The 15,841-nt window shown below is 39.4% G+C and overlaps 1 protein-coding gene across 1 annotated transcript in view; it reads right to left on the bottom strand.

The window, feature by feature from the left end:
* Positions 1-6,717: 6,717 nt before the first annotated feature.
* Positions 6,718-15,841, bottom strand: part of KCNK13 (potassium two pore domain channel subfamily K member 13) — a 75,142-nt gene continuing 66,018 nt past the window's right edge. The window contains exon 2 of the mRNA XM_074868580.1: positions 6,718-9,879. Coding sequence (XP_074724681.1) covers positions 8,987-9,879 — 893 coding nt within the window. The 3' untranslated portion in view covers positions 6,718-8,986. The remainder of the gene's footprint in view (positions 9,880-15,841) is intronic.

Below are 15,841 nucleotides of genomic sequence, written 5' to 3'. Positions count from 1 at the left end.
TAAAATAGCAAGCACCAGCCTAGAACATAAATGAACAGGATGTTGTATATAAGAAGTGGAAAATAATTATGCTGCTCCATGCTATATTAATAAAATATTTTCTGTGTCACTGTATCTGATTTTGAGCACTATACTTCAAAGGTGAAAAAAAAGTGGATCAAGCAGACAGTCTGGAGCCCAGTAGAGCAACTATAGAAAACGTCACATATGGAAGGGGATTTTTCTGGTCTGGGGTAGCGAAGACTGAGAGGAGATATTGTAAAAAATACCTTCCTTTGGAAAGGAATATTTGGAAGGGAATATTCTGTTCTCCATATTCAGCATAGCTAGAATGCAAACAATGTGCCTCTGCTGTGTGCCTCACTTTCTTTTCCTCCTGATCTGCTTTGTGTGGCTTTTCTTCTATCTAACAGTCTGCGAGCCTGCTTCTCAGACTTTTTCTCAGGCAGGGTGCTATTGTTTATCAAAAGGTGTAGGAAGTCGATTCTGTGTGAGACCTCTCCCCCTTTGGCAATTTTTTTTTAAACTGGCCAATATTTAAAACAGAGCAGAGGCACCCAGACATGTATGTACAGTCTGATCCCATGCACTTTGTTTCCATAAGGCATCAGGCAAAAATGCTTTAAGAACATCTTATTACTGCCTCTGGTACTGGTGTGAGAAATTCCACTCAAATGCCAGTGAAATCATGGCTTGAGAAGCTGATGAGATAAAAATCTTTAACATCTGTGCCATGGTTGTGTTTTATAGCAGCCATGAAGATTAGTCCTTATCAGAGGAAGAAAGTTAAAGTCAAGACTACCGTTTCCCTAATTCATGGGGAAGTCTGCAGTCTTACCTGTTGTTACTGTGCTCACTGAGCAATGCAGACCCATTTATTAAAAATGTAGTAAGCCAAAAGCAACAAATAATGACTCTGTGAGGCCAAATCAACTCAGAAGCCTCTATTGAAGGCGTCACTGGATAACATAAGAGTCCATGCAAATTGCAGGCCAATTGGATGTACAAAAAGAGGCAGAATATCCCTTCTAGCTGCCAAGGTGTCAAAGTCATTTCTGCTGCTCTCCGTCCAAGTACCTGCATGTGATACTTATATTCCAACTTCCTAAAAACCGTCTTGCTATGCTCAGTGGAAGTAGGAATGAAAAATAATAAAAATACATTTTTATCATTACATTTAATGGTTGCGGTATGGCTCTGAATCCATACTGAATAAAGCGGTATTTGTTTTACGAGAATCTTTTTTTGACAGTGAATCCACTTTCAAGCGCAATGTTCAGCAGAGGCAAACCCGATGGTATATTTGGCTAGGAGAAATATTTGATGAGCTGAGAAAAGGATGAATTGAAAGAAAGAAAAGGATGGAAGAGGATCTTGAAGGTGTGGACTAAGGGAAGAAAGTTGAGGGAGAGAACAAACTGACACAGGCAGTCAACACAGATCAAAACCTGCCCTTGCAGAACTGCAGGAAGTTTCAGGGGAAAAGTGATATTTGTCAGAGTTTTCCAGCTAAGGAAATGAGTGACTAACAAATCTTAGAGATAATAATCTGGATACTTTCAATTTTAAATAAGTCTTTCTTATAAGTAGATTATTATTATTTTGTAGACCAAATAATAGTCCCTGGGCAATAAGCTGGTGCAGAACACAGTACTGCATGAGTAGAATTAGCATTTGCACAGCTGGTGGTAAAAGCAAAGCAAAAGGTTAGTCAACATTTCTTTGGATTTTGTAAAGTGAAATTAATTCTGTGAAAAATGCCAGATAATGAGCCCAGTAGCAAAGTCTCCATTGATTTCAGTGATTCCTGAGCCAAGAACACAGCCAAATCCAACGTGCAGAGCCAAGCCAAGATGCCATGGGTTGCTTGCCAAAGGGGCAATACCCTGCCTAGGAGCCTAGGGCTGACAGACTGACTGACCTTTTCGGTCCTTGCCATCTCTGATAAGACTGCCAACAATAATGATACCAAGGGATCAAAATACCCATCTGCTATGTATTAGGCTGAGAAAAGCAGATGCCTAAATGCTATTTAGAAAGAAATGTGCTTAACTTAGAGCTAAGTATTTGCCCAAATGCAACAGCTGCAGAGGAAGGGCTGTGGCTTCCTCTTGGTATGGGGTGGTGGTCAATATTTCATGAGAGAATGGCATTTTCAGCACACTGTGAAAAGAGTGCTACATGCAGAAGCAGCATCACCCAGCAAATTACAGATATTTGCACTGAGACGGTCAGGAACTTGCTGGACCTGCTTTGGAAAAGGTTTTGGAGACTAGATGGCATCCTGAGGCCTTTTCCAGAGTAAATTATTCTGTGAATTTCTGAACTGGTGGTTCTGGACAGCATTATCTCTGTTTACTTCTGGCCCTGTACACTAGATGCAGACAATATCACACCCAGAGGTTAATAGGCAGCAACTGCCACTACTTTAGCAATATGGACTCCACGGGGCACAGAGCATCTGTCTGACCATTGCAGAGATGAGAGCAAGGTGATTTCAGTCTTTTTAACTCTAACAGACTTAGCACAGCACCCATTATTCAGATCATCAGTTTGTTTCCAGCGCTTAGAACAGATGAACAAATACAACTTTAAAGTTCTTTGATTTGAACTGTGATTATTCACTATTAAGACCAAACCTCTTCAGTGAGCTGGAGAAATTAAGCTCTGATGCAAATTTCAAGTTAATAAAAAAAGGAGGACTTTAGAAGCTCCAAGTGGTACATGTAAAGGTTATGTAAGGTTATTTTCATTTTTCTTTATGTTCATCTTCTACTTCTAAAGATATCAAAAAGCGAGTTAAGTTTTCTTAGATAAGACCGCAAACAGAAAACACTGACAGTGTTACATGGCTTTGAAAGGGGGAAATAGCTTTGAAAGACATACCAAAGGATAACGTTTGAAAACTAGGCCATCTTGCCTCTCTCTGGGAGCTTCTGCATTGACACCTAATAGGAAATCCATTTGGAATCCAGAAACTGGCATACTTGCTTGGAAAGAAACCCCATTGAGTCTACTTTTAATCAAACTTTCCCTTTATAAAAGGCTAGGCAGCCTGAGGAAAAGGATATGTCATTTTAAACAAATGTCACTGTCGTGCCTCTCAAAATCTTTGCAAATTTATATTCTTTAGTCTATTACCGCAAATAATTTCAAATAATGAAAACTGCAGGGAAATATTAGAGTGGAACTGTAGAAAAACATAATTAGTGTATCTATTCCACAAGGTTGTTCTTACATTTACTAATGCTTTTAAAAGTCTGCAGTGATGGGGTTTTTCTCTGGTTTAACATGAAACAGCTCTATAAACATGAGCCATACTGTAGAATCATAGAATCACAAGTTTGGGTTGGAAGGGACCTTAAAGATCATCTAGTTCCAACCCTGCTGCCGGGGGCAGAGGCACCTTCCACTAGACCAGGTTGCTCAAAGCCCCGTCCAACCTGGCCTGGAACACTGCCAGGGAGGGGGCAGCCACAACTTCTCTGGGCAACCTGTTCCACTGTCTCACCACCCTCACAGGAAAGAATTTCTTCCTTATATCTAGCCTAAATCTACTGTCTTTCATTTTAAAGCCATTACTATATCCAAATGACTACTTGGACCTGAAGTGTCATTCTTTGTGTTCACACTGTGTTTCTCTTAAATCTAATAAAGAATAAACTGCGTTGGTCCACCTTGATGAGCAGTGGCTTTAATTTTCCTAGTGAAATGTGACCTTTTAAGCAGTAAGCACAGAGTATTGTGTAGGCATTGTTGCCAAGAGATATTTGGAAAATAGGGAAGAGGGAAGGGATTGTATTCTTATTTCCTGGATTAAGCAAAAAACTACTGTGAAAGTTCTCAAATAGACAGATTGTACTCATATATTTGGCAGTATTTTCTGCCCAAGGAAAAGACAACACTTGGTGATTCTCCACAGCTTGTACATGAAATTGGACAAAATAACTTTACTACTTCTTGGAAAATCTGAGAAATTATGGTATGAGCCAAATGTTAGTAACCTAAATCAAAACAACCAAAGATGCAAACTGTATTGATTGAAAAGCTGACCCTTCTCTCAGCAAAGGCTCACTGAGCTGCTGTTCTCAGAGTGGGGACATTGGCAGGTCATAGCAAATGGCTCTACTTCCACAGCCGTTGGAGAGGAGTCATCAAAGAAACTTGATACCCTCCACCTCCAGAGGAACTTTATTCAAATATAATGTTAATCAGAAAGATTCTTCTCCAACCTGACCTCTTTCTCTTGATTAATTCAGTCTGAGAAATGGAGCTGGTTTGTTTGTCATGCCCAGCCTAACCTTCTCTTTGTTATTCAATTTATAAATGTGTCAAATATAATTAAAACTAGTAGAGGCCAAGATTAAATCAAACAAACTGTAAACATTGCTTGTGCTATTTGGTTGATGCAAAGCTTTCACCATAAAAGGCTTTTAAATAAATGAATTCAGCTATTACTGTGCTGCAGCACTGAAACATTGCTCCAAGTATTTGAACTTTTCAGGGACACTGTCAGGTCAGATTCAAAACTTAATACACAGCTGGGATTCTGAAATTGCCTAAGGGAATTAGGTACCTGACTTCTACTGAAAGTCAAAGTGTGGGAGGAAGTATATTGACTTTCAGCAGGAATTAGATGCTTTTGAAAAGCCTATCCATATCCTTGTAAACAGAGGACCATGTCCTTCATGGAAATAAATTAATGTAACTCCTTTGACAACTACTTACCCAGCAGAGCATCCAATACACAAATTTTACAAAACCTAAGACTAGCCACAAAAGAGCCACCTTTACGTATTTGATTGTATTTTGGTTAGCACTTAAATATTTCCTTTCAATGTGCAATAATCATATTGTACAATAATGATATCAATAAGGTGTGGCATAACTATAAACCCAACTTCCATGAGATTACTTCATTAAGGACTTTCAGTTTCAGTCTGCCAGGCTGCAACTTGCAGTTTAACCCACTGATTTTAGTGGTACTCCTGACCTTTTAAGTGCAGATTCAGAGCCTCAGAACATCCAAGGTTTTCCCTAAAACATTTTTGTATTAAAAAACACAGATCCATATCTCATAGCAGGCAATAAGGAAACTCAGTACTTTTGAAAGCAGGTTTCTGTCTTGTTGTCTGAGATTTTAGTGCTAAGCAATACAGCATTAAAATTTAGATTACATAGCTTTGAAAATAAATCCCTGGCTATCTGACACTATTTCCTTTAATTCCTCATCTCTACTTTAAAAAGTAATGCTAGAAATGCAATGTTGTCTGTAGTTTTATTATTTTGCACACAGGATGGGCATTTGTCACTCCTATGCTAAACTCTGCTTTTTTTTGGCACATGTATGTTTATATCTCCACATGTTTTACGACCTTAATAACCTGATGCTACAATATGAACTGAAATTTTTGGGATTTCTCTGTCCAACCCCTTTAGAAAAAACAACTGTAGTAGTACCATTGGACTGGAGCCAGAAATTTCCCTTTCTGATCTTAAAAGTCTTATTTATCCCCAAATATTGTCTAAGAATTCTACCGGTCTCCTAGGTAAAGCTACCTCATTCAATATTCAGCATGACTGCCAGAGGGGGAACTCAATGACAAAGTCAGAGGTCTTTCAGGGACAGGATGACATCATGATACAAGATGGCACAGTCACAGAATGTACTGGTCCTTCATCTCTAGAACAGCAATTCACATCTGAATAGAGATGATTAGACAAAATTAGTGCACTTATTCCCTCTTTATCTTCAGTGGACATGAAATCAGACCACAGCAGAGAGCCTTGCAACTGGCAGGCTTGGGTCATGAGGAATCCAATGCTTGAGAGAGCAGGTCAGGACTGATCAAGGAAGGCAGAGCTAGCATACACCAAAGATCTCATACAGCCTTGCCCAATTTATTTGATCAAGACTACATATTAGTCCCTTGCCTTCATAACCACAGATGTTTTCAGATCTATTGAAAATAGCTGATAAGGATTCCTCTGATGGGTAATGGAGGCTTGGTATCACAAAGAATTGAAAGGAGCAACGTAACTGTCTCATGTCTTGCGAGCAGTTGAAACCATCTGAAGACCATCTTAATGAGCTGCTACTAGGATGTCGTATTCTAAAAGCTAAATAATCTTTGTTGAATCGACTATACAGATTGTAATGTTTTATCTATTTCCATCAGTGTATGTATGTTTTTCTCTCCTCCAATTTGCTCTCTCACCTATTCGCTATGAATATTGCTTTGTGTTTAGACTTCCAGAACCAAATTTTGAAAGCTAATTAGATATGGAAGGATTTGAGTGAAAATCCTATATGGAAGCCAGATCCTTCATTAATGATGACACAGAACTATGTAATAAATGAACTAAAGAAACTTACATGCTTTGTTTATTTGTCTAAGATGACAATGTTCATTGCCTCAATCATCTGGAAAAGGGAATAGTGTTGAGTAACTACTCCTGTCTTCAGTGCTCAGCAAAATCTGACATTTGCAACTTAAAGTTAATAACTGGCTTAAATGGAGAAGTAAGCTGGACTTTTCAAGACTCTGGCTATTGTGCTCAGGATGAGAGAACCCTGCTCAAGGGGTCAAGTCCTAAACTATTTCTACTAGTTGGCATCATGAAGAATACTTCTGTAACAATGAGATCTTAGGGTTACAGGCAGTGAACAGAGGCATTGCTGGATGAATTTGGAAAGAAGGCTTCACAGCAGTACTCTTCTCTTTTTATATCCAAGTATTTTTATTCAGTGAGGTTGAGACAAAGAAGGTCTTGGGAGAAAAAAAAGAGAATGTAACAAAGTACTTGGGTACCATAATATCATCTAAAATAACTCAGTGGTAATTTTTGCTAATACATAATCCCCCCCCCCAACAAGGCAGACTGCCTTTCTCACCAAAGTTAGAGTTTGAAAACCGATTCAGATTTTATATGGATGCAAATATGAAGGGATATTACTTAGGGGTATTGCACTGCTGCACAGCTGAGGTGATATCACAATTTGGACTAATGGTTCCAGCTTGAAGCTCTCCTTGTAACTAAGGACAGCAGGATCTGACTTTTAATCAGGACATTTTATCTGTAATATGTCAAAAGAACTTGCAATTCTTTTCGCAAGTTAAGTACACTTGTTTAATATCTGGTTTTACTTTATTACATGAAAGGATTCCAAGAGGTGTTGGGTTTTGGTTTTGTTTTCAAATTCAAATATTACTTAAAATGAGTATTAAAATGTTATTCTACACTATTAGGAACCTAAATAAAAGAACTTTTGGCCAGAATGAAGAAAAAGGATAGGATATTAATTCCTAATACAAATTAAACCGAAGAGGCTATCTGCATTGTTCCCTATGAGAGAAATTAAGAACTGCATAATGGTATTTTTAAATTCCCTAAAATTGTAGTATTCTGCAAGGTTTTCTATCTGTGAGAAAACGTTTAGTCCTGATGCATGTACTATTCTTTTCAGGGTGAATTGGATCAGGTCCTTTGTGACCAATTCTGCTAATTTACACTCTCATATACTATTTAGCTTTAATGCACCACATGATTAAAGGAGAATCAGGAATTCAGTCCAGTCTTCCTTACATTCTTGCCAGACTTTAGGTTAATTTAATACCTTATTTCTCCAGTTGCCTAATACAAAGGATGATTTATTGTCACTAAGGATCACCTCTTTTCCTGTTTTCGTATTCTTCTTACTGTTATTTATTCTTCTCACTGAAGTCTCCATTCTAGTCATAATGAACACTTGGAGCATTTCATTGAGAAAAATGAGGAGTTAAACATTTTCTATTTCCTTAATCAAGACCCTGTCATTATCATCACTGAAAGCCAGAAAAACAGGTGAACAATGACAGAATTACACAAAAGGTAAAAAGGACACTGCCAAAGTGATTTTGTGATCACAATCGCTTATAATAATACACTGAATGTTGGCATGGCAATCTAATTGCATACTAAAGCCTGTTGTGTAAACTCAATTACTAGTTGCATTACATAATGCTGATGCTCAATTGCTTCAGTCACAATTGAGCAAAATATGAACAGAAATTTGGAAAAGCCTCTGATTGTTATTGTGGAATAATTCATACAACTCATTAGTGTGGCAGTTTTCAATTTGATTTGATATTTTTGAAACAGAAAGACACAGTGATTCAATTCCAGAAGAAAAAGTAGCCTAGAAAAAAATCACATGTTTTGCAAATGGACAGAAGAAAACAAAAGTAGGATAAATTTTTATTCTATCACTTCTGACAGTATCCTTTTAAGGAGAAGACTAAATTAAATTCTAAAGGCCAAATTCTCTTCTCATTCACATCACAATAACTCCAGAATAGTCCTACCAGCTTTCACAGAATTACTCCAGATTTACAGAAACGTTAATGACAGCAGAAGCTGGCTTCTCCAGCCTAGCTGTTTCACAATAGGAATACATTTTAAGAAGTGATATATAAAAGAAAATAGTTTGGTTTGTTTTGGGTTTTTTTTATTCAATTAAATTAGATCTGCAATATCACAGAGAATGGCTGATTCCTCTTTTGGTTTCAGATAAGCTACTTTCAGAAAACAGATATGACAAGAGTAAGACAGAAAGCTCAGAACAACCTTTGAATTAAGAATGTGTTCAGTAGACACACTTGGTTTCTTCCCATACCACAGATTTCTTATCCTGAAATCTGTATTTCACATAAATGGAGGAGAGTAGGATGTGAAAAAATGATCTGAAGGCTAAATTAAATTTGTCCTGCAGTCACCTGCTTGAGGAACAGAAGGAAGGGGAAGAAGGAAGGCTTGGACTGGTGCAATTCAAAGAGCAAAGACATTAAGTAACAGCCCCCAAAAAGTGTCAGAGGTCTTCCAACAGGATGTATGCCATTCACATCCATCCCACCCTCTGGCAACACTCTCTCCCTAGCTATTTCCAATTGATTCATGTTGTTTCTACACTTGTTGAAAGGGTTCACACTGTTTCACTGTTATTATTTTACCTATCCACACTTGTCTCTGCCAGTCTGTTATTCATAATTGCTAGGGCTCCAACCCCACCAGAGAAACCATTTTGCTTTGAATTAGAGCTCATTTGCCTCGGATACCCATTAGCAGTTTCCGACAGCTGTTTCTGCATGATGGCCAGTGAGACTTTATTGGAGGCCAGGAAGTCTTTCATGGAGATCATCTCGCCTGACAGCCGGCGTCCATCTGTGTCACTCTCATTGACAACATCAGTCTCGATGGAGATGTTCCTCCGGCTGCGCACATTTCCCGGCATTACCACATTCCTCCGTGAACGAAAAAATTTTCTTTGGCATCTGTGGCAGCACCTGCAGTCCAACTTCTTTAATATCCAGTTTATAGATTGTTTGATGACAATAGAGATCACATTAAATAAGGAATAGATGCAGCACACCCCCATAAGTATGAAGACAAAATTGCCAAAGCGGTAAAGGCCTTGGCTCTCATACTTGATGTTCTGGCTACTGACCAGATCACCGAAACCAATGGTGCTGAAGGCCACAAAGCAGAAGTAAAGTGAGTCAAAGTAACTCCACCCTTCAATTGGTGTGTACATTGCAGAGGCACAGCAGGAAATGATGAGTGATGCTACACATAAAATCAGCATAACGTAGTACACGGAGGGCTTCCAGCCTGCCAGGCTGTCCACCTCAGAGGTCCCCGAGCCCCGCCGGCCATTGTGAGGGAGGACGCCTTTCCTCCTCAGCTGTCTTTCGTGGCAGGACTTCATAACGTAGGCTATGACAGTGATCAAGCGCTCCAGGAACAGGTTAAAGAACAAAATGGTCCCTGCACATCCTATAAGGCCATAAAAGATCAGAAAAATTTTGCCTCCAACAGTGGCTGGGGTGGTCATGCCAAACCCTGGAAGACAAAACAAAACAGTTGAAAAAAATAAACCTGTAGTTATCATGTCAGGAGTTTTGTCACATGCAAGACCGACGAACTGGCAGCAAATCCCTGTGGTATAGCTCAGTTCTGGAAAAAAGCAAGGACACTCTCCCCAGCTGTTACGCACTTGTGCTTCACCATGTCCCAGCAGAAAGGGGAAGGAAACTCATGTCAGCATTTCCTCCAGAATAGGAATGAAACAAAAAGCAGAAGAAAACACACTGGAAAGGAAAGAGAGTTTAGTGGAGGTCTGAATTTTGGTTGCTAGGCTTGCTCATTGTGCCTTGGATCACTTCCAGGCTTCAGGGTTATTGCACTTGCTTTCTTCTCCCTGATGCTGTTCTGCACCATGGGTCTGACCCAGGGGTGGCTCTTGCCTTGAAGGGGTCCATTGCCACCAGATCTCTGCAACATAAGGTGAAATTCTTCTAAGCCTCATGTAGCTCCTGCTGTAAGTGCAGGTGGCATATGACCCAGCACCCAGCACCCAGCACAGCCCTGCTGGGGAAACCCAAGCTGGGAGCACACATGGGAGGATGCAGCCCCTGACAGGGTCAGCAGCCCCTCACGGCAGTCCCCAGTGGGCGTTAGAGCTGCCCTGCCTCTGACCCTGGTGTCTATCACCCATTATCAGCCCTTTTTTAACTCAGCATTGCTGAAGTTTCCCTATTTCTATGTGTCCCACTCCACAGCTCAACTCTGTAAATGAGTCTTAATGAACATCTCTTCTGGTCTCATTCCCTGTCATGGGATTTCTCAGGTCAGAGGTGCTTCAGTCTTCTCTCAAATTCCTCCCTTCTTAAAGCATGCAAATAGCAGTTTTGTTTTGGTTAAAACTATTGATAAAACAATCTTTCTTTGATAAGATATTATTAAAGAATAAAAAGCATGTCCAGACATCACTGAGCAAATTGGAGTAATACTCATGATAAATAACTTTGCTGCTGTTTCATTAGGATTATAAGGGATTATATAACTGATCAATTAAGCCAAAACAATCTTGCTGAGGGGACAGAAAAATCATGTTGGACAAGAGACACAGTTATTTGTTTCCCTCTCTTTGTAATTGTGAGATGATAATTATGAAATAAAGACACTAGGCTCTGGGAAATAAAGGAAATCATATTCAGTGCGGTACACTTGTGCTTGAAAGACAGACAACTGCAGTGTGAAGAGACCACATTTCCAACAGTGCTGAACTACACTCATCTTCCCTTCACTGGAAACCTGCTACCAGCACAGATTCCTCTCTAACACTGCTCCTGCCTCACATGGTTAAGCAACAGCCCTTGCCTTCACCCCTCCAGCACGACCCTCAAGCGTGGGCTCTTGAGGGTCGCTGCATCTTCATCTGCATCCACAGCCAAACCACAGCATCCAGAGGACCTGCAGGAGGTCAAGCCTCCTCATCAAATTTCTGTGCTAGAGAGAGCTGGACTGCAGCTCTGTGTCGTGGGAAACAGCACGACAAGACAAACCACATAGACAAAATGTTCTTTGTGACAAGAATTTTTTGCCATTATTCCCCTTGGCACACAAGTATTTCCACTCACTTTCTCCTTCCCCTTCTGCTCCGTGACCTGATCCCCCTATAATCCTAGTTTTGATGCTTATTTTCTGTGCAGGCTGGCTTATATGCAAGTCATGACCTCCACCCTGTGGACAGACACATAAAGACCAATGGACGAGAGGAACCTCTGCAGCTGGTAGGAACTGCCCAAAGCAGCCAACTGGGAGGGAAGTGGGGGACATGTGTATTGGTTATTGGTTAACTTTGACCATCACCATATTACACCTGGGATTAATTTGGGATGCTGTGTTATAGACTAGGACTTGTTTGACAGTAAGTACATTTTTCTCCAAATGGACTCCTGGGGTGTTTGAAATATTCACAAATACAAGTAGATTTGAGGAATTGTCTCAGCCAAGAAATGCAGGAGGGCAAAACTGTAAAAGGCTGAAACAGCTGACATGAAATTAAATCTGTGACATGAAATTAAATCTGTTCTTCCGGCATTTTTATGATACAATATTTCATTTCAAAATATCTATCACCTTTTGGTTAAAAAAGTTTCAGTTTGAAGTAAAAAGAATGGAAAAAATTATTTGAAAAATCTTTCAGAGTTTTAAAGGCTTCATCATCTGAAAATGGGATGCAGTATTTCACTAACGGTCAAACCAAATCTATCAAAAATTTCATTAGATTTTGTCCTTATGAAAGACCTAAAAAAATCTGTTCCCACACAACTTCAGGTTAAGTTTTTGTCCTAATTTTTCCTGCTGGCCATCAAATATGAAATGTACTGATCATTAATCTCCACTAAACCAAATTCTTTCAAAAACCCGTTTCATACACCAGCCCTGAAAATAGTAGCTGGAAGTAAATGGTTATCTTGGTGGGATCTACCTCTTCTTTTCCCTAAATTTGTGTAAGGAAAAATGTCTCTCATTCATGGACAAAAAGGCACATCAGTAGGATTCATTCTTGTTATAGTAATATTACTGATGATCTTGTGCTGTGCAAACACAGAGGATCTATGGATAAATCAATTCCTTCATGAGGTCAGTGAAAGCTCTCACACTAAAACTCTGCCCTCTAACCTAAGGACACCAAAATAAGCCTGTTGGCTGTGTGCTGAGTTCATACACATTACTTGGGCATCAGAGGAGCTGTTCTCTCTGAAAGCAAAGACAAGCTTAGCCCATCAATGCCTGCCCTGGGGGCAGGTATCCCCATACATCCCCTGTCCATCCTGGACCTGGTCAGGGCTTGCGGTGGCTCTTTTGCAGGGAGGGACATGAGCAAAGGCTGGTGCAGAGCAGGATGATGTCTCCCCGTGAACGTGGGACACGCACCCACACCTGATAGCTGCAAAGTGCACATATGTTCCCCTACCCAGAGACAGCATTACTGACTCACCATATATTTTCCAGAAGATCAGTGAGACACCAGACAAAGCAGTATTTATCCCCTCTCTATCTGCTTCAGATACTCTACAAGGCAAGGGACTAAAAATTATGGATTCCCTATTTTGCTTGTAAAATGCCTTTTTTTCCTTCCATTACAGAAAAGGAGAATAGAATCTGGAGTGCCACTACAGCATTTAAAAAGTGAAATATTGCAGATTTTTTTTTTTTTTTTTTTTTTTTTTTTGCAAAACTGTAAGGTGAATAAATTCCTGCCAGGTCTCTGCATAGAAGATGAGGCTTTCTCTGACATGCCCATAAGATCCTGCCTACCTGACAAACCGAACCAGACACAAACAGGCCACAGGGTATCTGAATTACTATTGACATACTTGATTGAGACAGCATTTTTGATCCAAAATATTTAATTTTGCAGCTGAAATATGTCAGTTTGAAGTCTTGGCAGAATGGTAGGACACCTATTGCTCTGTCTGGTGTCTTTCTCCAGTCCCTGAATCATCCCAGGAGAAACATTCTTCCCCTGTTTCCTGTTGGGGTACACCAGAACTGGGCTAGCAGCCCCATTTCCATGCCTGTGACATGTACAGGCAGAACTGTCCCTGACCTGTCCTCAGAGACTACAGTCTTACAAACACCAGACTTCTCATTTCCAATCCCTTAAAATGTTAACCAAAGGCAAAGTCTTTGTAACTTCAATGATTCTTGCAGACACTAAAGACTGTGCATATAGACTTGCCAGATCATTTTTGATGTCTTCTTGAGATAGCTAAAAGTGTCACACACAAGTATTTCTCCACTGTAATTATAAGATCAGGTTTATTCACAAACTAGACCTACATACCTTTCATAGCTGCAAGTCATGTTTATCAGAAAATGTAGCTCTCGATATTGTCATTGTCAAATCAACCATCCAAATACATACTACAGTTGTGTAACTAAGCCTTCCTAGTTGCTTGGCTTTTCTTACAGTAAAAAATCATGGGTTTAGAAGCAACTGCCATATTTTCACTTTCTACTTGCTGCAGGATGTGGTCATCCATGTTCTATGTGCCAGCTGAGGGGTGTCAGCTGCCCTGGGATTACAGACTTCAGGTGAGCAGGACCCAGCTGCAAGGGCACAGAATTGCCATACTGGGTCAGACTGCTGCCTTCAACAGTGAAAGGATATAAGAAAGTGTGAGTAGGGGAGAAAAAATGAACAGAGTGATCTTTCCCTGGGATATCCCCCCAGCTCGCAGAAAACAGCATTTTAGATGGTTTGAGGATATCACATTTAATAATTCGATCATCAATCTTGTCAAATCATTTTTCAGATCATTTATACTGTTGGTCTCCATTAAACCTGAGGCAGTAAGTTCCACAGTGTAATTATGCTTTGTGGAAAAGAAGGCTTTGTCTAACCTGCTGCCTGACAATTCATTTCAGGCTTCTCACTTTTTACAGTTAGCTGTAGCAATCATCATTCTCCACACACATTCTCCCTTCACCTTCACCCTTCTGATTTTATAGACTTCTATTATTTCCTTCTTATTTTTTCCCCAGTCTGAGGAGTTCTATAACATACAGTCTCTAGCTTTCAGTCTCCTAAGACATACTTCTAATCAGCCCTATTACATTGTTTCTTTCCTACCTTAATACAGTCTTTCAAAGATAAAGGAGCAGGACCAGAACTATACACAGTACTTGCAGTGCAAAAGTACTTTGAATTTATGCAGGGAATACTGATGTGTTGTGCTTTGCTCTTTTTTTAATAGGAATTCCTGTTTGTCTTTTTAATTGCTATCGACTACTGAACCAGTATTTTTCAGCAACCTGTCCACACTGGGTCTTAGCTCCCTTGCTCAACAAGTGATGGCTATCTTGGAGCTCTTCAATGTCTATTCAAAAGGTAGTTACATCTATCTTTTTCCATGTGCACTACTCTGTATTTGTCACGACTGAATTTAATCTAATTTTTTTACTTAGTTATTCAGCCATATGAGATTCTGCTATAGTTCATTACAGTCAGGTTTGACTACCCCGAATATGTCTCTGTCCTAAAGAATGTTATCTATTTATTTATCTCTTTTCTTTCATTTTTTATGACTGTTGAAATGTGCAGGTGTCAGCAAAGAGCCTCAGAGACCCTGTTGTTAATCTGTGTCCATTTTGAAAACTGAATATTGATGCCTAGACTTTTCTTCTATTCTCATTAAACAGTTACTTATCAATGATAGGACTCTGCTTTTCATCCCATTAGAGTTTTATTTCTTTATTTCTATAGAGGCTTTGATGAAGATGTTGTGAAAAAGCTTTCTGAATGTCCAGGTGCACTGTAATTTTTGTGAGACATGACTTCCCTCTGCAAAAGTTGTATCACATTTTTGAAATCGCAACTAATATTCTTGTTTACACTTTCCTAATGTGCCGCTATGGAAGACAAACCTACTGGCCTATGGTTCCCAGGAACATCTTTGCAGCCTTTTCTACAAATTGTTACATTTGCTATCTTTTCTTCTCCTTGCACCAAACCTGATTTTAGTCTATAAACCACACTTAGTTAAGCAGCAGTTTCATGTCTGAGTTCTTTTATAAGTCCTGCATGAAAAACATCACTCCTGACAGTTTGAAAGAGTTTATTCAAATATGAGAAATAGAGAAGAAAACAACAGTCAAATGTATAGAAGGGAAATGACTTAGCGAGCAATTAGAGCAGCAGTCTGATCCATACAGCATAACAGTGAAAGAACCAGAATTAAATTGCAGACTGAGGAGCAAATACAGAATGAAATTATGAAATAATGTAGAAGAGGTAATAAAAGCAGTAGCTGACACTTGGAAATTATTTGAAAATACAAGATCATTTCTTGTGATGATGAAATAAAGAGGAAACAACGGCAGGAAAAAAATGCTAATGATTTTTTTATGCTATGAAAGAATGCTGATGAAATTTACTGAACTTTATTTTACATGTTGGATAACATTTCTTGAAAAAGTATTTCAGGTAGAAATTGAGATTATAGTTAAG

Source organism: Strix uralensis, chromosome 4 (assembly GCF_047716275.1).
Source record: "Strix uralensis isolate ZFMK-TIS-50842 chromosome 4, bStrUra1, whole genome shotgun sequence".
NCBI lineage: Eukaryota > Metazoa > Chordata > Aves > Strigiformes > Strigidae > Strix > Strix uralensis.
This window is presented reverse-complemented; position numbering and strand designations above follow the sequence as displayed.